Here is a 23,260-nt window from a genome sequence, read left to right as displayed (position 1 = left end):
TTATCGCTAGTGATGCGAGAGGCTGCCGATGATGGGCGCGCAGCGCTAAAGATTTTGAGAGACTATTATGCAGGTAAAGGAAAGCCACGAGTGATAAGCCTGTACACTGAGCTGACCTCGCTTCAAAAATCAAGCAGCGAGAATATGTTATTCGTGCGGAAACTGCTATCACGGCATTGAGAAATGCTGGAGAAACTTTGAGTGACGGGCTGCTGGTGGCTATGGTCCTGAAGGGGCTTCCTGAGACGTTTAAACCGTTTGCCATCCATGTAACGCAATCAGATGAGACAATAAAGTTTGCCGAATTTAAAACGAAGCTTCGAAGCTACGAGGACATCGAAAAGATGCGTGCCCCAGCCGCTGAGGACAACGTAATGGCGGTGCGGGAGCGACAAAGGGCTGCGAGACCCGCCAGTGAAGGCCCAACTGAACGTGGAGCTGAACGGGCTGCAGCGGACGTGGAGTGCTATAGGTGCGGCCTGAAAGGACACATGGCCCGTGCTTGTCGACGCAAACTGTGGTGCAGCTACTGCAAAAGCAACAACACAACCTGCAGAAGGAGACGGCGCCAGGACGCAACATGGAGGGCCGCTGAGGAAGTGACCGACGAGTACGTATTCCTGGTGACCGATGGGGCGGCAGGATCCCAGCCAAGCAGCCAGGGTATCTGCATGAGGGGCCTGATGGTCGACTGCGGGGCAACCTCGCATATCGTCACAGACATCGCCAAGTTCAAGAGGTTTGATGACGAGTTCCAGGCCGGGACGCATTGCATGGAGCTGGCTGACGGCACACGGTGCAAGGGAGTGGCAGAGCGCCGCGGTGATGCAGAGGTCTGCTTGATGGACAGCCGAGGACGCCACCTCAAAACAGTCCTGAGACGGGTGCTGTACATTCCCTCTTACCCGCAGGACATATTCTCGGTGCAAGCAGCGGCTGCCAACGGAGTGACCTTGACTTTCAAGAAAGGCGAGGACATTCTGGTCCACAAAGACGGTACAAAATTTCCCATTCATGTACATGATAGACTATATTACTTGCATACAGTACCTGATGGATGTGGGATGTTATGATTTAAAGACATGGCATGAGATACTGGGACACTGTAATTTTGATGATGTACAGAGGTTAGAAGGTGTTGTTGATGGCATGAAAATTGAAGGTCCAATAGACAAACCTCCATCTTGTGAAGTGTGCACCCAAGGCAAGTTTACGCAAACCAGAAACAGAAAGCCTAATGTTAGGGCTAAAAGACCTCTAGAACTAGTGCACACAGATTTGGCAGGTCCAATTAACCCAGTGTCCAGAGAGGGGTACAAATATGTCCTGTTGTTCACTGATGATTTTTCCAGTGCAGTGTTTGTATATGCCCTTAAGAATAAAACTGACACACTACAAGCAACAGAGAGGTTTCTTGCAGATACGGCCCCATATGGTAAAATTCAACGTCTTAGATCTGATAATGGCACTGAGTTTACTGCAAAGCATTACAAAACTCTGTTGGTTAAGAATGGTATTAGACACGAGACCTCTGCACCATATTCTCCCCACCAAAATGGTATAGCAGAGCGAAATTGGCGCACACCTTTTGACATGGCACGGTGCATGTTGATAGAGAGCAGATTACCTAAGGGTTTGTGGCCTTACGCGGTGCAGACAGCAGCCATAACCAGGAACAGATGTTTTAACAAACGCACCAAACAGACACCAGTTCAGATGTTAACAGGAAGACGGCCCAATCTATCTAGGATGCAAAGGTTTGGTTCAGAGTGTTTTGCTTATAAACAAGATAAAAGAAAGCTGGATCCAAGATGTGAAAAAGGTGTTTTTATTGGTTATGACAAAAGCAGTCCAGCATATCTTATCTATTTCCCTGAAAGCAGAAAAGTGCAAAAGCACAGGTTAGTCAAATTTATTTCTAAGACCTGTGTTGAGCAACAGACTCAGACCAACATTGTTGATGATGATGATGATCTGGAGCAGAATAGGACTAATAGGACTAGGGCTAATAGAACTAGGCAGAATGTGACTGCAAGTCCAGTAAGTGACCAGGTTCCAGTCAAAGAGGAGGAACTGAGTAGCAGTCCTCAGACCCAGACAGTTGAAGCTATGCCTGAGCCTACAAGGTACCCTTCTAGAGTGAGGAGGAGGCCAGACTATCTCCATGACTATGTTTCTCACCAGGCATCTGATGAGGAAACTGATCAGGTACAGATTAACATAGATTACTGTTATAGAGTGACATGTAACATACCGGTAACTTTCACAGAAGCTGTAAACTCAGACAGATCAAAAGAGTGGGCCGCAGCAATGGATGAGGAGATGCAGTCACTTAGAGAAAATAACACATTTACCCTAAGTAGCTTGCCTGAGGGTAAGAAAGCAGTGGGGGGTAGATGGGTTTATGCAATCAAGAACAACATAGATGGATCTGAAAAGTGCAAAGCACGTTATGTGGCAAAAGGATACAGTCAGAAGAAAGGTGTAGACTATGAGGAGACATTTTCCCCTACAGCTAACTTGACAAGTATCCGAGTGATAATGCAAAAAGCAGCGCAAGAAAACCTGATTCTGCACCAAATGGATGTTAAAACTGCCTACCTGAATGCACCGATAGACCATGAAATTTACATAGAACAGCCAGAGGGCTATGAGGTGAAATCTGGCACAAATGAAAAATTGGTTTGGAAATTAGAAAGATCATTGTATGGGCTAAAGCAATCTGGCAGAAATTGGAACAAGGTACTTCATGAGTACCTAACGAAAAACCATTTTGAGCAGAATAAAGCTGACAACTGTGTTTATACATGGGAAACAGAAAATGTAAAAGTGATAATTGTAATATGGGTTGATGATTTGTTGATTGCTGCAAGTGAAGAAAATGTTCTCAAGGATGTGAAGGACATGATTACAGAAAGATTCAAAATGAAGGACTTGGGCAAACTTAGGTATTGATTTTGACCAGAGTGACAACTGTGTGAGAATGTCACAAACAAAATATGTGGGAAAAATATTGGAAAGGTTTAACATGCAGGATTGCAAACCTAGATCGACACCCTGTGAACAAAAATTGGACTATACCAATGGTGCCGAAAAGATGACTGATGTGAAAAAATATAGAGAGGCAGTGGGAAGCCTCATCTATCTGACCATCTGTACTAGACCTGATTTAAGTTTTGTGGTAAGCAAACTGGCACAGTATTTCTCAGAGCCAACTGTTGAGCAATGGGCCACAGTTAAACATGTACTGAGGTATCTTAAAGGTACAATTGACAGAGAGTTGTGTTACAGAAAATGTAATGAGACACTGGGAATAGAAGCATACAGTGATGCAGATTGGGCGGCTAGTAATGACAGACGTAGTACAACAGGCTATTGTGTAAGTCTAACCAAATGTGGTGCTTTGATTTCATGGAAAACCAAGAAACAACCCACTGTCGCACTGTCCACATGTGAGGCAGAGTATATAGCCCTAGCCACAACCATACAAGAGTGTCTCTATCTTAAACAGCTGTTAGAAAATCTTGATAAATGTCAGTACTCACCACCTAGGGTATATGAAGATAACCAAGGTACAATAGCCTTAGCAAAAAATCCCGTGAGCAGACAAAGATGCAAACATGTAGATATCAAGTATCACTTTATTAGATCTACTGTAAATAATGGTACAATTGTGTTAGAATATTGCCCAACTAATGAGATGGTAGCAGATGTATTGACAAAGCCTGCAAAGTATAAGTTGATGAAGTTTGCTGCATTCATTTTTGGAAAATGATGTTATATTAACAATGTGAGAGCAAGTGGGGGTGTTAACTGTGTGCTCTCAACTTGTATTATGTTTTTGTTTTGTGGAGCAAACATGATAATGCTGTTTTTGTTTTGTTTTGTTTATTGATTAATTTTAGACTATCCTGAGTTGATTGAATAAGACACCTGTGATAATGTTGGTGTGTACCTGTACTGTGATTGAAGTGTTGAATAAATCACCTTGAGTGAGTGCAGCTGTTGCTGTGTGTTCGAAGTCAGTCACGTCGCTGCGTCTACTCTGTTAACAGTATCATAGCCTTTTTCCAATGGGAAAACAAGCTAAAAAGGTCTCTTCAGCAAAGCCATCTACCTGTCTCTTAGACCCCATCCCAACAAGGCTACTTAAAGAAGCGTTACCGTGGTTAACACTTCATTACTAGATATGATCAATATGTCTTTATTAACAGGTTATGTACCGCAGTCATTTAAAGTAGCTGTGATAAAACCTCTTCTGAAAAAACCCACCCTCGATCCTGAGGTCTTAGCCAACTATAGACCTATATCTAACCTTCCCTTTCTCTCCAAGATCCTTGAGAAAGTAGTCGCTAATCAGTTATGTAACTTTTTACATAGGAATAGTCTATTTGAGGACTTTCAGTCAGGATTTAGAATGCATCATAGCACAGAGATGACACTGGTGAAAATTAATAACGACCTTCTAATTGCTGCTGACAAAGGACTTGTCTCCATACTTGTCTTATTAGATCTTAGTGCTGCATTCAACACTATTGACCATACCATCCTTTTACAGAGACTGGGACATTTAGTTGGCATTAAAGGAATCACACTAAGCTGGTTTAAGTCCTATTTCTCTGATCGATCTCAATTTGTTAATATCAACGATAAATCCTCCAGGCACGCTAAAGTTAGCCATGGCATTCCTGAAGGCTCAGTGCTTGGACCAATTCTATTTTCCTTATATATGCTTCCTCTAGGCAATATTATTAGGAAACATTCAATTAACTTTCACTGCTATGCAGATGACACCCAATTATACTTGTCAATCAAGCCAGACGAAACCAGTCAGTTAGCTAAACTTCAAGTGTGCATTAAAGATATAAAAACTTGGATGACCTACAATTTTCTGATGTTAAACTCAAACTAAACTGAAGTGATTGTGTTGGGCTCCAAACACCTCCGAACTTCATTATCTAAAGATATAGCTACTCTGGATGGCATTGCCCTGGCCTCCAGCACTACTGTCAGAAATCTAGGAGTTATTTTTGATCAGGATTTATCCTTCAATGCCCATCTAAAACAAACCTCAAGAACAGCCTTTTTTCATCTTCATAACATTGCCAAAATTAGGAATATCCTGTCGCAAAACGATGCTGAAAAACTAGTCCATGCATTTGTTACTTCTAGGCTGAACTACTGTAATTCCTTACTATCAGGATGCTCAAATAAGTCCATTAGGACTCTCCAGCTGATCAAGAATGCTGCAGCATGTGTTCTGACAAGAACTAAGAAAAGAAATCATATTTCTCCTGTATTAGCTTCTTTGCATTGACTTCCTGTAAAATCCAGGATTGAATTTAAAATCCTTCTCCTGACCTACAAAGCTCTAAATGGTCAAGCACTTTCATATCTTGAAGAGCTCTTAGTACCTTATTGTCCCACTAGAGCACTACGCTCCCAGAATTTAGAGCTTCTTGTGGTTCCTAGAGTCTCTAAAAGTAGGATGGGAGCCAGAGCCTTCAGCTATCAAGCTCCTCTCCTGTGGAACCAGCTCCCAGTCTGGGTTCGGGGGGCAGACACCATCACCATATTTAAGAATAAACTGAAAACACTCCTCTTTGATAAAGCTTATAGTTAGGGAGCGAATAGAGTAGAGGGAGGCAGGCCAGTACAGCCTGATCCGGTTGGGGAGAGTTCTAGCCCGACCAGGCTCCTCTCCTTAACCTGCCTCTCTTAGTTATCCTATTATAGTTCTAGACTACGGGAAGTTCCTTCCTTCCTGTGACACACTGAGCTGCTCTCTCCTCTCTCTTTCCATTTGTGTGCATCCTTGTCCCAGAAATGCTTGTTACTAATGCTTGACTCCTTATGTTTCTTTTCCCGACCAGAATATTCCCTTGGATTAGGGTGGCACCACAATCTTGGTTGGAGCTGTCACTGTGGTCCAACGCTCTGCAATGCCCTGCAGTGTCCGGCGATGCTCTGCAGTGTCCGGCTGCGTCCTGCCAAGTGTCTGCGTCCTGTTACGTCCACCCATGCTGTGCTGTGCCACGCTACATCCTGTAATGCCCTTCAGTGCCCTGTTATGACATGAACTACTACGACTACCATTTGTAGTCACTTTTCCATTATCTTTGTGACTATTATTGCCACTGTTCAGCACATCCCCAACCGGCACCATCAGACACCGCCTAGCAAGAGCCTGGGTCTGTCCGAGGTTTCTTCCTAAAAGGGAGTTTTTCCTCGCCACTGTCGCATTAGCCACTGCTAATGCTTGCTCTTGGGGGAATTACTGGAATTGTTGCGTCTTTGTAAATTATAGAGTGTGGTCTAGACCTACTCTATCTGTAAAGTGTCTCGAGATAACTCGTTATGATTTGATACTATAAATAAAATTGAACTGAATTGAATTGAATTAAAAATAGGCGATAGACTCTGATAGACCCCATTGCTATTAGACGGGTATGCCTTTTCTGTTGTTTTTGTCTGTTGTGTCATGTTGGGCGTCACAAACAACCTATTTCACAGAGACCCCACTCTGCATGGACAGCTGTGTAAATCATACAAATATCCCGCTGTGTATGTGTTTTGAACTTATTAACCGTATCTACATTGATTGATCAAGGCTCCCAGTCAGTATGTGAGCTTGCCTGTTTCACTACAGGCAGATTCCCCTCACTCACTATGGTGGGCGGGGAAATAAAATCAATAAGTAGGCTTGTCACGATAACAAATTTTGCTGGACGATAAATTGTCCCAGAAATGATTGCGATAAATGATAATATTGTCGTTCTGAGACCATTTTCATCTAATATAATGATAATGGCATAATAATGCAGGTACACCTTTTCAAAGATCAATAAACTTTTATTTCTAAAGAATATTTAACACTGGAACTGGAAGACATTTTAAATATCCACAATATGTCTTTGATCTCCTTTAGTATGTTGTACAGTTGTGGAATTGCCATTTGTGACACGTATGTTCTCCCAGGCAATTCATACTGGCTGTCAAATGTTTACAGCATTCGTCGAGTGTTTGTGCGATAGACTACAGACTCTGTACTACATTTAACAATTATTTAAACACTAAATATTACATTTAAATAATATATTATTAATAAATGATATCTATCTATATCTATGTGGCTATCTGCCACATGGCGAGTAAATGTTTGTACCAAAATAGTTCTGTTTTTAAGTCTTCATTTTGGTGAAGGTACAGCTACTTTCTTCTGCTCCTCTGCAGGTCGGAGCTTCGCAGGGGCGGGCCGACACACACACACACACACACACACACACACACACACACACACACACACACACGCGCGCGCACACACACGCGCACACACACACACACACACAGGCGTCACTTTGCTGAAACCGCTTGCGAGACATAGTCCACAGCGGCGAGCCTGTCTCCACCGCCTCCACAGGTTGTCAACTGTGTGCTTTGGAATGAAAGCGAGAAAACAGGACGCCGAGTAACACGGCGGATATCGCTCATATACTTTTTTTTTTTTTTTTTTTGACGCCGCCTTAACTGCAAAGTACTGCGGGAAACCCTGCTCCAACTTTCAACTAGCGTTTTCTCTTCTCTGTCTCTCTCTCTCCGCCAGGAGTCCCGCCTCCCCACACAAAGACCATGCGACTGACAAGAGGGTTCACTCCTTGTTACGCTAAGGAACCGAGAGTGGTCATCCAGTCTCTTTGGTAGAGAGAGGGAGAGAGACAAGGGAAACAAACAAGCATGTAAATGGAAATTATCGCGGCTGGAAAAATTATCAAGCTCTTTTTTTTTATCGTGCGATTAATTGATTTATTGACTATCGCGACAGGCCTATCAATAAGCACTACTGTTTGAGCGCTGCTTGCACGGAAATGTACAGAATTTGTGGCTGAGATGACAAAGAGTCGGGTAAAGGCGCACGGGTAAAGGAGCGAATATTAGCGTGTCCACCTGGGTGTCATGTTTCCATCACTTTCGATCGGAGCTAGAGCCGAAAAATACACGTGACTACTGCAGAGTAATTTGTCCCGGGAATACATGTTGATTGTAACCTTTCCCACAAAAGCCAGATGTTAGTGGGTGTTAATGTGTTTTTTGTGCAGTGGTATAGGGGCTTCAGTGGTTGATCGCCAATCTTTACATTGAACTGAACTACAAAATATTTTTTTTAATTTATTTTCTAATCAATTACATCTCCTCCTAGAGCTGTAAAAGGGGAAACAGGTGATGATACATGCTTTCTGATATGGAAGTATCCAACTGAAAAAAGGCTAACTGCGGCCATGAGGGAATGCACCTGGACAGGAAAAAGGATTAGGTACACTTTGGCATGCAAACAATGCCAAATTAGTACTACAGAGTCTAGTTCAGCCTAGTTCATGTCAAGAAAACATTCTCCAGATATTAATAATAAAAACACCACCAGCAGCATGCACCACCTGCAGGTTGAAAGAATCCATGGGATCAGGCTGTTTAAACCAAATTATGACCCTGTCATCAGGCATGCCTAAAAAAAAACAAAACTAGAGAACATCTATGCTCCCCTTAGGGGTTCAGTTCTGCTAATAGTATGCCAAGTGTTGTTTCATCTGTTTGACAGGTGTGGAACCATGGACTGACTTTTGCAATGTAGCACATCTACTGCAAGGCTTGAAGAGTTGTGATGTCGGCAATGTCCCTCTGAGCAATGCATCATCTCAAACAAGTATTTTTGTGACTTTTCCTGATATCTCTGATGAACAAGACCCATGTGGGAAGCCATTAAAGTCACTTACTTAAATGAAATGTCTTGTGCATTTCTAAAATCCATTTCAATAATTGTGTGTGCCTCATTGTTTGTGAACACAGAGTTCATAATAACATGGATAATAAGGTTGATACAAATTATTTCCTGTGTATTTTCTACCAAAATACTATGTATACATTTATTTTCTTAAACGTGAATTATACTGTTCAGCGTTTTGAATACTTAAGTTGTCAGAAAACCGTGAGCTAGAAGCATACTCTTTAGCATCTTCAGTAACTCGCAACATCAGGACAAGTTGGTATACGTTTTTCTAAAGGCTGTATGTCTGAATGTCACCGCTCAGTACAAAACTACAACCATATTATGAGCCTAGCTGTTGGAAAAGATCCTTGATACCAGAAAAATCAACACACTGACCTCAGTATGCTGTATGAGACGCAGGAGTTAATTCAGCAAGTAAATAACTACACAGCAATATATTACATGAGCCAAGACACCGGTCAGACTAAATCACACACTTCTGGACGCCACCACATTACCCCCGAAAGGCCAACAATCTAACTCTGAGCAATAAATTATGGTCGTAAATACTCCAAAGAAGGTGAATTTCACTGCAGTTTTGAAGATTTTGTATTTGCCCCCAATTCAAAATGAAAGCTTGACACAAATGTTCTGAATGGCCTGTTAAATTGAAATGTTTTTAAATTAAATTGTGTCCCTTATAGATGATATCTGGACTAACTGAGGTCATAAATGCAGATATGTATGCCAAACCACAAATAATTGTATAGGACATTGAAACCGGAGGGAAAATTGTCTTATTAGAACATATTACTGGTGATTAATAACTATCAACTTACTTTACTTGGTCTCTTTTTGCATGTACAGTATGCTGGATAGTACTATATTTTCAAATGTACTGCCATTTTGGCAAGGACAAAAAAAAGAAAAAGAAAAAAAGGTATTTCAAACTCAAGACAGCGTTGAAGGTCAAATAAAAAGTAAGTAAAATAAAATGAATCCAACATAAAAGTATTATTATTATTATTATCATCTTATTGATCTCTCTTTGATGATTAATCGTGTTTTGCCTTTATTTAATGTATGTTGAGATCATGTAAAGTGAATAACACCAAAATTCAGCTATTTTTCAAATAGTGATTAAATATGGCATTTCTGATAAACAAGAAAATTACTTTTCAATTGAATAAGGGCATGCACTGAAATGTGACCAGCAGAGCCCGATCAGTTACCAACAACAGATAAAAGTTGTCAGTTGTTGAGTAGCAGTATTGAACTGCTGTGCTTCTTTTAACATGATTGCAAGTACACACACACACACACACACACACACACACACACACACACACACGGGTACACATGAGAGAGCAGGATGGTCTGTATAGATACACTAACACTTTCCTGAAAGCAGTTGCCTAGCCATTATTACTTCCAAATCATTTACAGTACACGCGCACGCATACACTAATATTCCTGACCATTATAAGATTCAAATAGGTTACAGCAACAGCAATGGTTTATCAATACCCTAATTTACCAACAATCAATAAGCAACCAGCGCAATAAAATATTGTTATGAGTGAACCATCTAAAAACACATGAGAAAATAATAGAAAACCATGGAGAGCTGTTAAAAGTATTCAGTAACTAGCACAGATCAGTTAATTCATCTCTAAAATTCGAGGCCTATGTAGACATACACACACACACACACACACACACACACACGCACACACGCGCACACGCGCACACACACACACACACACACACACACACACACACACACACACACACACACACACACACACACACACACGAACAAGATTTTATTTATTTATTTTTTCCATGGAGAAATTGCTTTACTTCAAGAACAAGAGATAAAAACTGTACTTTATATCTGCAATAACGTTTTCACTTTATTACCTGTTCTTACTTCAGGTCTAACTTATTTTTATTACCTGTTCTAACTTTTTATTACTGCACTCCAAGTGTGGTTAAATTGTTCCATAAACTCAGCAGCTCCGTGACTACACTATCTTTGCAGAAATGTCAACTGAATCCTTTCCCTTTTTTTAAAAGTATGGATTTGAATCATAGTGACAACCATCGTACAGTGGAGCTCTAGTGTACCTCTATTATACTGTTTACCACATTGTTACCTGCTGCAGAGTGTGGGCTCTGTGATGCTCTACTGCTTTACATTTGTTTGGATATGTCAACTTTAACCTACCTGCATTTGTGCCAAGAAACAATGGATAATCACACAAGTTATTTTCAACAATCAGGCCATCCGGTTTAAACTTTAATATCCAACCCTGAATTTTTTTGTACGGTACACATATTTTTCATTTTCACCATCTGCATAATTGTATGGCTCTTACAACTGGAAATATGTTCCGAACCCTTCTGCAATTTAACACTGAACCATGACTCATATCTCCACTGCAATTCAGAAATTGTTCTAAAACGTGAAATACTGAATCTGACACAGATAAATGGACAGTTCTGCACATCTACATTATCTTGTTTCTCTGCAACATAATGACTGTGACACACACACACACACACACACACACGAATTAATGAATAAATGAATTGATAAAGTGACTCACCAAATGGTGGGTGGTTCAGATCCCTCAACTTCCAGGTAGTCATACTTCTCCTCTGTCTGGAAGTCTGTAAAGATGACAGAGATGGTGTCTCCAGGTTCGGCCAATAGGATCCAAGTACAGTCGGCCTGGTTACCATAGTTGCCGGGGTAACCGGGACTGGTCACCACCCCACTGCCGCCCCTCACAGTGCCCCCACATGTGTCCTCAGCTGTCAATCAAATCAGAGTGACAAATAGAAAACCTGGGTTAGGGAGAGGAGGAGGGACTGAGGGGCGGACTTTTTTTAAATTAAATTTCTTGCTTTTTGGATAGATTATTTTGATTATCACAGCTATATAAGATGGGCCAGGTCAATTCCCAAATGTATTGATTCAAGATTATAACCAAATTAGCAATTAAGATCAAATTCTCAGTAGACTTAGCATTATTTATCAACATCTCAAGTAGACTACAGGTCAGCCAGCTCAACTCCCCACGTCTCTCCCTCTATGGAGGTGATTTTTCTTTAATTTTAGTATATTACAGGTACACTCTTTGCTCTCAACTCCTAATGTTATTTTGTGGCTTGAATGTTATAAATGAATGACTTTCTCATGACACAAACTGTCAAGTCATATTAGCAAACACTACTGTAAATATATGGAGCTCTTACATCACACTTCAGATATGAAGTAGATATGAAAAATATCATATGCATGGTAATATACAAACGGTCCTTATTTTATGGACTATCAGTTCTCTGCCATTAAGCCAGTAGGTTTTGGAGAATTATGCTGTTGTTTTTTTTAGCCAGTTAGAATCAGCGTTGGGGTTTAGAGGTTAGGCTGCAGTTCCTGTCTCACTCAGAGTTGCTGTCCTCTCCTCCAATAACAAGGTAAGTTGTCCTTTTCTCCAATCACAGATCTCCGCTCTCGTCTCCTCCAATCACCACCAAGGAACTTTAGATTCAAATTGGCTGGTTATGTGTCAGTGTATCAATTAGTCCTGAATTAGTTTTAAAACATATAGACCAGATGTGATGATAGGTTTGCCTAATTTTTTTTCTCTAAATTGTTGATCACATCTAATTGATGGTATTATTCATAATTGTAGTAGTACTGATTACTGTGTAACAGATAAAGACACATGGATTGCGCTGTGCACACGGCATAAATTATACACATAATTTATACAGATACACTCACAGAGAAAAAACATACTACATTGTACCTTTTTGTGTCACTGGGACATTGGTTGTATTTCAAGATATTGAAGAGGGCTGTGCTCATTTCACTTTCTCAAAACACAGTGTGAATATGTTGTTTTTATACCCAATCATTTGAAATACATCCTTTTAAAAAAGGGTATGTCTGTATTTATTCAAAGCAAATCGAGCCCAGCCAAGGATTTACTGACCCAGTGATAAAAGATACAATGTTGAACCTTTTTTCAGAGAGCGTACAAGTCCAACTGTAAAGATGGTATAAATTATACCTGTATAATTTATAGTTATACATTAAAGAGGCAATACTGTATGTAACACACTCTTACAGCAGATATGTATTTTCTTACACACCAGTGAGTGCAATTTGGAATGACACGTGATTTATATTACACTGCAACACATCACATGTTGATATCATCAGCATTTAGAGAAGACAGAGAAACACCAGATGTGTGTTGTCCTTAAACTGCACTCACTGATAAGCTGAAAAAGACAATCCTTTATAAGAGTGTAGACAGGTGCTGTCAGGTATACATGCATATCCTTTAGGCTCACCCAGGCAGTGCTGCCTTGGGGAATGCATGTATAGATGACAGAGATAAGGTAGGGACCATCCAGACTCCACCCACAGCCCATAGGAAGGGTAAAAAGCATAACTGTGGTCCAAGACTCACATTGAGCAACAGACGATAACCAATAGAAATGAATAGAAACATATTAGAAAAGATATTAGAAATTGGATGGAACAGAGTGCACTGAGTAGAGACAGGAAATACACAGAGGATAACAGGGGAACATAAATAGATAGGATCAAACAAAGACAAACATAAGTAGAGTAAAAAATAAATAATAATATAGAACCAGATTGAAATAGGCAAAGGGTTGGTACAAACTGTATCAGATAGGAAACAAGAAACAGGATGAAACTAAATAAGTGGTTTGAAATTAATGTTAGGATAAAGATAGATCAGAGCGTGAAGTTAGGAACAAAACACACTTTTCATTTGTTTGTCTTTGAAGGAATGATGACACAAGCTGGTGACAAGACGTGCATTGTCCCAAATTACAGGTGCTGATGTGTAATGAAGTAGAGAAATGCAATATTTATTGATTAACAATTCCTTCATTCAGATAGATTAATATCAGCCACTGAGTCAGTCCGACAGACAGACAGGCAGGCAGGCACTGACAGACAGACCATTCAGTTATTCAGACTGACATTCATTCCACAGCTAGACAGTTAAGGAGATTTGTGTAAATGACCCTACACCAAACCCTGCTGAGACCCCATCCCATTTGCAGGAGAGCAATGATGCAGTCTGTGTGTGTGTGTGTGTGTGTGTGTGTGTGTGTGTGTGTGTGTGTGTGTGTGTGTGTGTGTGTGTGTGTGTGTGTGTGTCTGTCTGAGGTGAGTGAGTTTCCACAGCGTGGGAGTGCTGCTTGCAGGATGACAGCTGTCACAGGTTTATCATGACAACAGGAAGTCTGCACTGGTGGAAACGCACCCGCACGCATACACACATGCGCGCACACACACGCACACACACACACACACACACACACCTCTTCCAGCCCTCGAGCTTGATGAGCCAGTGACACTTAACAGACGTGGTGAGGCCTCAAGGTGTACTGATGTGTGGCTCTTATTAAAGAAGAGGAATTTAATTTGAAATAAAAAAAGATGACTAAACAAGTGACCAGCGCTCTTATGTGCAGTGGACCTTTGGTGAACTTGACATTAAGATGTTGTAGCATCAGGGGCTTTCAGTCATGGTGTGCTGTGGCTTTGTGTCACTCAAAATCCATTACTGTGACCTAAAGCATAAAAGAACTTTTTATCATTACTTTTAAAATAAGACAACTTGAATACTGATGTAGATCTGGAGGAAACCCAAAAGCCATGTAAGGACTCCATGTGATAATTTTAGGTGACACATGATGCAATTAGGATCCTCTCTAATTCTGTTGTGTGTCATCTAGTAACGGCAGGGCTGTGCAGAGACCGCTTCAGGAGCAGCTGCTCTAATAAAAAGTGACATTTGTTGAGCGATCTCAGGGGGAGTGTGAGAAGTCCACATACCTACAGCTAACACTGATTACCTTCTGTTAAATGTGCGTGCATCAGACATGACATGGAACCAGTCAGCTTTCCATGCTGCACCTGCTAATTTTGGATACCGCTTGCTCCTGCTCCATCAATCGTGATGGGACATCTGTGTGACAGTGCTAAATATTACTGTCTACCTCACATCATTTTCTGGTCCCACCCCTTCCCTTTTTTACACAGTATACAATTAAATGAATATGTCCCTCTTAAAACAATCTTACAATTCAAAGCAGGTCATGTGTCAATGTTTCCTTTTGTTGTTTTTCAGTTGTGATTCAAACATACTGTGGGCTTGCTTTTAAGCATAGTGTATTCAGTAAAAGAGCTTTTCATTTTGGAATACTACACTATTTGAACTGAGTTGGAGAATGGAATTTTATTATATACAAGCCTGATCAGCTTATAGCAGAAATCTTTAAATCCAATAAACATTTAAATTAATCTGTGGCTGACAACTGAGCACTGAGGTCACTGTAGACACAATGCATACATGGAGAATGCTTAAAATTAGGACACAAATGAATGTTATTGGACTATGGTTAACTGTTCCTCAGATCTCTGCAGGGTAAATCGAGACAGCTAGCTAGATTATCTGTCCAATCTGAGTTTTCTATTGCACGAATAAAACAACTTTTGAACGTCCACCAAAACAAGTTCCTTCCCGAGGCTATTTTGCAGAGGAGCTGTTACTCTGTGTGGCGCTCAGCGCCGCCTTGGAAGAAGGTCTGGCAATGCGAGACTACAAGATGAGTGATAGTGAAGTGACAGATATTTGGTAGATAAACCTGTTCAGTCAAGGTTGAACCTAATTCTGTGAGCATTGGCTGGATTCAAGATACTGTATTATGGATTGGGGTTATCCCAAAATCTCCTAGTTAGAACAGCAAATTAAAACTTTAAAGCATTGTTATTTCGTAACAAACTCCATATAAAACATCAGTCCATGCATCCATCCATTGTACATAGGTTTGCATGTAGCTAAGCATTTCCTACATTAGCATTCATTTTGATGGACTTGAAGCTTGTAGCGGTCTGCACCTCACTGTGGGTGTGTTCTTAAAGTTAGAAAATTGATATATATTAACCTTAATTAAAATGATTTCCTGTCGTGTTTGACTGGTACTTCAGATTCCACTAAAAAATCAAAACCCAACACCACAGTGACAAATACCATGTCACTTTGTTCTGATTTGCATTAGGGGCTCTGTAGGAAGAAAAAAAAAAGCCCAAAACAGAGGCCTTGTTTCATTATAATTTTTGGTAATTTCTGAGGTAATACACATGGACAACATATATTACACATAAGAGATGTAAAAAGCCAGAAGGTACATGTGCATAAGGGGTAAATCTATAGATATGTGAGGATTCTGGTATCTGGCTGCACTGTTCTGCTGTGTTCTGTTTTCTGCTTTTATTTTAGATGGTAACCTGGAATGGCTGAACTCACAACATGATGCGCATGGCCCAGCACACTGACCCACAGGAGGAGGGAAAGTGTGTGTGGAGGAGGGTGCTATATGTTAGTCTGAGTGTGACTCTGTATGTGTGTGAGAGGAAGAGAGAGGGAACGAGAGAGGAAGTGTTGAGCATGTTGCCTTCATTTCTTATCACATCAGTGAGTTAGTGTTGCTCTTTTTTTTGCCTTTCCATCCCTCTCTCTCTCTCTAGCTGTTGTTGTAGCACCACTTCTCTTTGCTTCCCTACTGGTCTCTGCTCGCTACACCCCTCCTCTTCCCATTTCTGCATCAAGATTATTTTTACAGTAAAACAGCACATCTCCTCCTTTACTGTACTCTCTTTCTCCTCATCCTCCTCCTCCCTCTGTTCTCCCATCCATGCGCCTGTTTCTCTTCCTCATCCATCCTTGTCTCTCACCCTCCCACTCTTCTTCCTCGTCAATCCCCCTTCCTAACTCTCCCCATCTCACCCTCCCTTGCTCTTTCTCTCTTATGGCCTAGGGTGCTTTGATCACTCGTTCTTAGCCTCCTGATCCTGCCTTCCCTCTCTCGCATCCATTCATCCCCTCTTCCCCACTGCGCTGTCATCAATATCGCAGTCATCTGAGGATTTGTTCTTTATCCTTCTCCGTCTCGCTGTGTCTTTCTTTAAGATCTTACTCTCGCTGCATTTCACTCTCCGTCTCTCACACTTTCTCTCTTTCTGTTGATTGATTTTATGTTTAATGGCTTTTCTGGCCTCATCTCTTTTCCACTCGCAGTTTCTTCCCCCTCTTCGTTTCCTTCGGTCCCATAATTCCATTCCTTTCCTGCATTACTTTGATAGGCAGATCACTATCAGATTCGTGTACATACACACACACACACACACACACACACACACACACTTCAATCACAGAAGACCCAGTGTGCTGTCAGCCTCTAAGGATTATGGGCCATGTACATCATCCTCTCCTCTCCTCTCTCTTCAGGCTGTATCCATCCATCCCTCCTGCTCGCTTATCTACATCCAACCACCCATCCATCAACCTCTTGCCCCCATATGCTGTAAAGCAGAATATATATAGCTACCCCTCTTTCTCCCTCATCACTTTTAATACCTCAGTTCCCCTGCCATGAATGAATGAATAGACAGGAGGAAGACTGTTAAACATGTGTACACAAATGAATCAGAAATCTTTTAAATTTCCTCCTGGTCTGATGAGTACTGGGCAATCATCAAGTTTCCTCTGCAGTTGCACTTTCACCATCCAGTCATGCCAAGATGCTTTAAAGTACTCACATTATGCTCATTTTCAGGTTCATAATTGTATGTAGAGGTTATATCAGAAAAGGTTTACATGGTTTAATTTTCATAAAACACCATAGATTTGTTGTACTGTACATTGCTGCAGCTCCTCTTTTCACCCTTTGTGTTGAGCTCTCTGTTTTAGCTACAGAGTGAGACATCTCACTTCTGTTCAATCTTTGTTGGGAGTCGCACATGCACAGTAGCTAGGTAAGCAGTGCTAGCCAGTCAGAAGCAGAGTATGAGGGCGTGCCACGGTAACAGCTAGGCGAGCATTATAACATGTGTTACAAAGTGACGCACGTTTGTCATGGAAGTAAAGGCTGGACTACAATAGAGCAGTTTGGAGCAGTTTGTGAACAGAGTTTTCTGTTGGAGATGGTAAGTCCCTTTGGAGTGGACTTTGGGCTTTTTCAATTTGTAAACCTATTACATGCACAAAAAAATATATAACACAATAAAGGAAAGGGAAAAGCCAAAAAGCATAATATGAGCACTTTAAGAAACAGTTCTGGATGCCTAAGAATAGGATCTTATAGACATCCATTTCCATCAGATCTGCAAAACTAGTAGTGGCATTAGCGGCATTGTGAGCAGAATGCAACTAAGCTTTTGGATGCAATCCAGCAATAATGTGCATACAAGCGATGCAAAGAAAAAGACGGGTTAGGCAGAAATGTGATTGTGACTCATACAATCTTATTTTAAGGATCAGGTTGTAGAGAAATTACACTGAAATGCTACATATACAACCTATATTTGTAGAGGGAAATTGTGTGATTAGACAAAAAATATGGTTTGTAAATGCCCTTCAGAATGTAATATATATATATATATATATATATATATATATATATATATATAAAAGCCTTTTCTGATCTGATGCCCCTTCCGGCAGGACAACATAATTAGTCAGTGCATTCCAAAACCGTTTCAACACGTTTTCTGATCTAACACAGCCATGGTTAACGTTTGCTTAGGTTTAGCGACAATAAATGACTTAGGTAGGTATAAAGAAAATATCTTGTTTGGGTTAAAATAACTTCATTAAGAACGACCATGGTAATGCTTAAAAAAACATTTACTGTCTTTAGGAAATAGGAACAGTGTCAAGGTCCAAGGTCTTGTTGAACCAAATAAACCACCCCAACCCCCTCCCTCTGCAGAATTTGTGACTCTTTAACTATTTAACAATATTTCCTCTTTCGCGATGGACAAGAGTAACAATTTCTATGGCTACTGAAGGACTTTGTTCCTTGAACGTAAATGTGCAGTTTTGGTGTATTTGCTGAAAAGATGATGATGCAGTGGTTTTTCTTTGGGTGGGAGGCATGCATGTTGTTCTGTTCCAAACCTGATCTCCTTTCCAACATTACCTTTGGCAGTATAATGGTCTGTTTTAATCATATGGAATTAGTCTGCCCACTTGCCCAATTTGACTGATATATGTTTGTATTTTGTTTGGTTAAACAAGAAGTAGGACCACCATTTGCCTTTGATGATGCTTCAGTCCTGAATTGTGATGTCAGGATTTTGGACTATTCTTTGAGGGCAGCCTGCAGTTCACTGAAGCGCAAATGAAACAGAAATCTACCATAAGAATTTCCAGGAAAGACGTCTGACTTAATCTAGTTGTTTAAGAAATTATTCTTGAGTTAAATTAGCAGTGTGTATGGAAAATTATGCATTTAGAGAACAGTTTTTGCACCATCTGGTCTTTTAAAACATCTCATATTCCTTGGCTGCTACTCGACGATGCAGCAGACATGTGGGCTGAAGGCATCCTTCTTGTTGCCAAATTTAAACCCATCTGGATACGGAATAAATTATGATATATAATATTCACAAGTACAGGCTTTAATCTCCTCACGCCTGGAATGTGCCAATGTATTATTGTATTCCTATCATAAATACCAGCTTTTTGTTGGTCAGAATGGATAATTTGTTTAGATGGTCACTGAGATGTTGATTCAATTCAGTTGTTGCTTTTAACACTAGCACTGCCAGGGGGGTACTATAACCGCCAAATCCGATGCCCAAGAGCGTCTGTATCCTTTTGTTATCGCTGATGGGCCATTAAGGCATCATCCCTCTCCTTCTCTATAGCGCTGTTGACACACGCAGCAGCCACACACTACATACAGCCAGATAGCTTATCTAACAGCTTGAACCCACACAAAACTTGTGTACTCTTAACAGTGTACAGTAAAATGTGCTATTTTAGCTGCCACCCAATGCAATAATAGGCCAGTCATTTGCACTATGTCGTTTCAAGGCATGAAATAAATGCTAAAACACTGTAATCAATTTTAGTATTTTTATTTTGGCAAGTGAACTAAATGGTAAATATAATCATGGTGCAAATGATTACATTATCACATTTTGTCAAACGAAAGAACAACAATACGCCCCTCAGCATTTTCAGTTCAAAAATCAACACAAAACTTTCCATCTGACCGCACACATCCTATTTATAGGTTGGCACACACCAACCTATAAGTAATTAAATTTAGAAACGTTAGTTTAGTTAGAAAAGTTAGTTTTGTTCAAATGAGTCACATAAAAAAAACCATTCCTGATATTATTATAGCATATAGAAACACACAGGACGTGTTGGGACATAGTCATGTAGTCAGACAGAAAGTGTGATTAGTTTCGCTTTCATTTCTGATATTTTACACATATGAAAGGATGAATACTGTGGACCTACATACCTTAGTGTGATTATAAGTGATTATTATTGCATGCAAGTGAATATTGGCATGCAAATTACTTTCTATGTTTCATTCATTGTCTCAATGCGTTGTACAGCCATCATGTAAATGCTTCAACCTGGCTGCGGAGGAGAGGCCGAGCAGAGTACAAACGTTAAATGGCGCTTCTCCTAGCAAATAAAGGGGGTATTTTGTAAAAAAACAACACCAAAAACCCCTATATTTGGTTCTCTTCATGTTATTCTAGCATTACGATAATATAGAGATGTGCAGAATAGGTATTTAGGAAAAGTCAGGGCAGGAGGAAAATAAAGCATTAACAATAACGGAATAATTCAAATTTTTTAATCAAAACGTTCAATGGCGTGGGCTATGACAGTTCTAGTTTTAAAGCTGTGTTTTTTGGGGGTTTACATCTATTCTGTCTCTATGTCCCTAGTCTATATCCACGACGTTCTACTTCCGGGATTGCTCCATTGCATCCGCTGGATTTCACTCATTTAGGCCTGATATCCGTTGCCTTGGGCTTACTTTGTGTTTTAAACTCCGGTCAATTTATGAGAACTATGGTTAATCTGTCCAATCTGAGTTTTCTGTTGCACGACTAAAACAACTTTTGAACGTACACATGTTCCACCAAAAAAAAGTTCCTTGCAGAGGCTATTTTGCAGCGGCTGGCGCTTAGCGACGCCCAAGACGATTGTGATTGGTTTAAAGAAATGCAAATAAACCAGAGCACGTTTTTCTCCCATCCCGGAATGCTGTGTGGACCAGCCAGACCCTCCTCCGCAGCCCTGTGGAGGAAGGTCTGGCAATGCGACAACTACTATGTCCCTGTCTGTGAGCTTCAACTTGTGACCACTGTCTGCTGATGTAGGAGGCCCCCTCAGGTATTCAGGTAAAACTGTTTTGTATCTTTGGAGGTGTGCTGCCAGATTTGTCTTTGAAAATGTATAAAAGCGATGACTGTCAGACCACATTTAAAGCAGACAAATACCCACATTCAACTTATTATGACTCATCTGTGTAACTGCCCTTGTAACTGTGTTTTAGCAACTTCAAAGTCAGTCCTTTGTATGTACCGTTCCCATTAGTCATCTTCCCTCACTAACATATTTTTCTATCAATCCTTTAAACCTTGTTAGAAACATATTGGTTGCTCTCTTCTGCTTGCCAGCATTACATTTTAGACAAACAGTCATAGCGTTCTCACACACACACACACACACACACACACACACACACACACACACACACAGTATGCATGCTGACCTTCAGCTCCTCCCACCATCTGTCCACAAATCAAAGAACAGATGCTGTATGCCACTCAACTAACAGCCCAACATTTAGACCAATTAGGGCAGAAGTGTAATTTAATGGTAGATCACTAGAAGAAGACATGAAGAGAGAAGGCAGTGATTGATAGAAATATCGCTAGTATATTTATTTCTCTCACAGTAGCCTTATGACCCTGACAGATATAGTGAGACATTATTTGATTCTCGTTACACCGTGATTCTTCTCTTCCCATTATTGATACCATCTGACCCCCACTACTGACCCCCCTTAACTTATGTCAGAAGGTGACATAATATATAATATCTTGGCTATTGCAGAATAGTTTTTTTTTTTTTTTTTTTTAAGTAACGGCAACAACAACGGTAATACTGTTAAAGTGATACTCTGTTTATCCTACTGGATAAATTCTGTTCACTTTCCTTGTCAGATGACAGGGTGGACTACATTACAGCATCAGGGACACTTCAGCAATGCAGATCCTGTGAGCTTTAGAGTGGTAGCTCCAGCCACTGAACCACTCTCTTGTCCCAACAGAAAGAAAGTGAGAATTACTTTTAAACATGCAGAAGGAGGTAAGACGTGTTACACTAAATGACAAATCAAAAGGAAATGCAACAGAAATGGACAAACATATAGCAAGTTGAGAGTAAACAAAAAAAAAGGAGATGAATGGAAAAAAAAGACTCTCCATCTTTCTCGCTGTCTGACTCCAGAGCAGTATTGATATAGATGAGTGTAGTGTCCCTGTTTTCACATTTGGTCATTAAACAGGGTTTCTAAATTATCAACGTAACGACAAACTCCTAAAGTTGTGATTTATAGTATTTTATAGCTCTCATTCGTTCACCCTCCCTGTCCTCCTCTCTTTTATGCTCTCAGAGGGTGGGTGTGTCTGAATGTGTGTCTGTTTTATGCGCACGTTTGACACTGTGTATGCGTGTGTGTGCATGTGTGCGTGCATGCTTGCGTGCGTGTGTGTGTGTGTTCACCTGTGTCGTGCGTGCGTGTGTGTTCACCTGTGTCGGTCCCTGATTTTGTGTATGTGTCTGCCAATTTTAATGTGCTTTTATTCTTGTATGTGGAAAAGACAATGTGAGACAGAGACCCTGGGTGTCGGTGAGAGTTAAATGTCATCTGTGACATCTTAAACAAATAGCTGCATACTGAAAGTTTAACGCATCACAACCCTGACGAAATACATTCCACTCTTGTCTCTTTTGCCCTTCTTTCCTTCTCAGTCCTTCCCTCTCCTGGGTGGCCTGACCCAGTCCCCAGTTTATTAGTTACACCTAGCTAAAACTATAGAGGTGTTCCTATTATTTGGCCAACCTCACTGATATAAATGGGTCAGACAAAATATTATAAACACCTGTCAGTATAACACAACACAATGATTAATGATCCTGCCAACTGCAGAGGGTGATAATGCAATTGTTTACTCCAGTCAGAGACACTTGATGTCAAGGACTTGACGGTACAGAATCAAACAAAGTTGAAAACATACATGGACATTTGAGCTTAGCAAGACAACAATACCAAACCTTAAATCACATAAGGCGGGGTTTGGGGTGGTGGAAGCAAGCAGTGCTGGCGACAAAGTTATAGTGAGAACTGACATTTACAAAAGGCTGCCTTGTACACTTGTATGAATGTGATTGGATGCTATTAGTTAGCAACTAGTCAAACAGATAATACATCAATGAGCCAACCTTTGTTTGATGGCTGTAATGTGCCAAGGAATGTAGCAATGCAACAGCAGAGGAAAAGATTTCTAAATGACGTAGTCAACAGGTTTCAAAGTAAGGGTGCTCCGATCGA

The 23,260-nt window shown here is 40.6% G+C and overlaps 1 protein-coding gene across 1 annotated transcript in view; it reads right to left on the bottom strand.

Annotated features, from left to right (window-relative positions):
- The window catches only part of csmd3b (CUB and Sushi multiple domains 3b), a 434,951-nt gene that overhangs the window by 193,915 nt on the left and 217,776 nt on the right, over window positions 1–23,260 (bottom strand). The window contains exon 5 of the mRNA XM_031296181.2: window positions 11,374–11,581. Coding sequence (XP_031152041.1) covers window positions 11,374–11,581 — 208 coding nt within the window. The remainder of the gene's footprint in view (window positions 1–11,373; window positions 11,582–23,260) is intronic.

The sequence above is a fragment of the Sander lucioperca genome, chromosome 16, assembly GCF_008315115.2.
Source record: "Sander lucioperca isolate FBNREF2018 chromosome 16, SLUC_FBN_1.2, whole genome shotgun sequence".
NCBI lineage: Eukaryota > Metazoa > Chordata > Actinopteri > Perciformes > Percidae > Sander > Sander lucioperca.
This window is presented reverse-complemented; position numbering and strand designations above follow the sequence as displayed.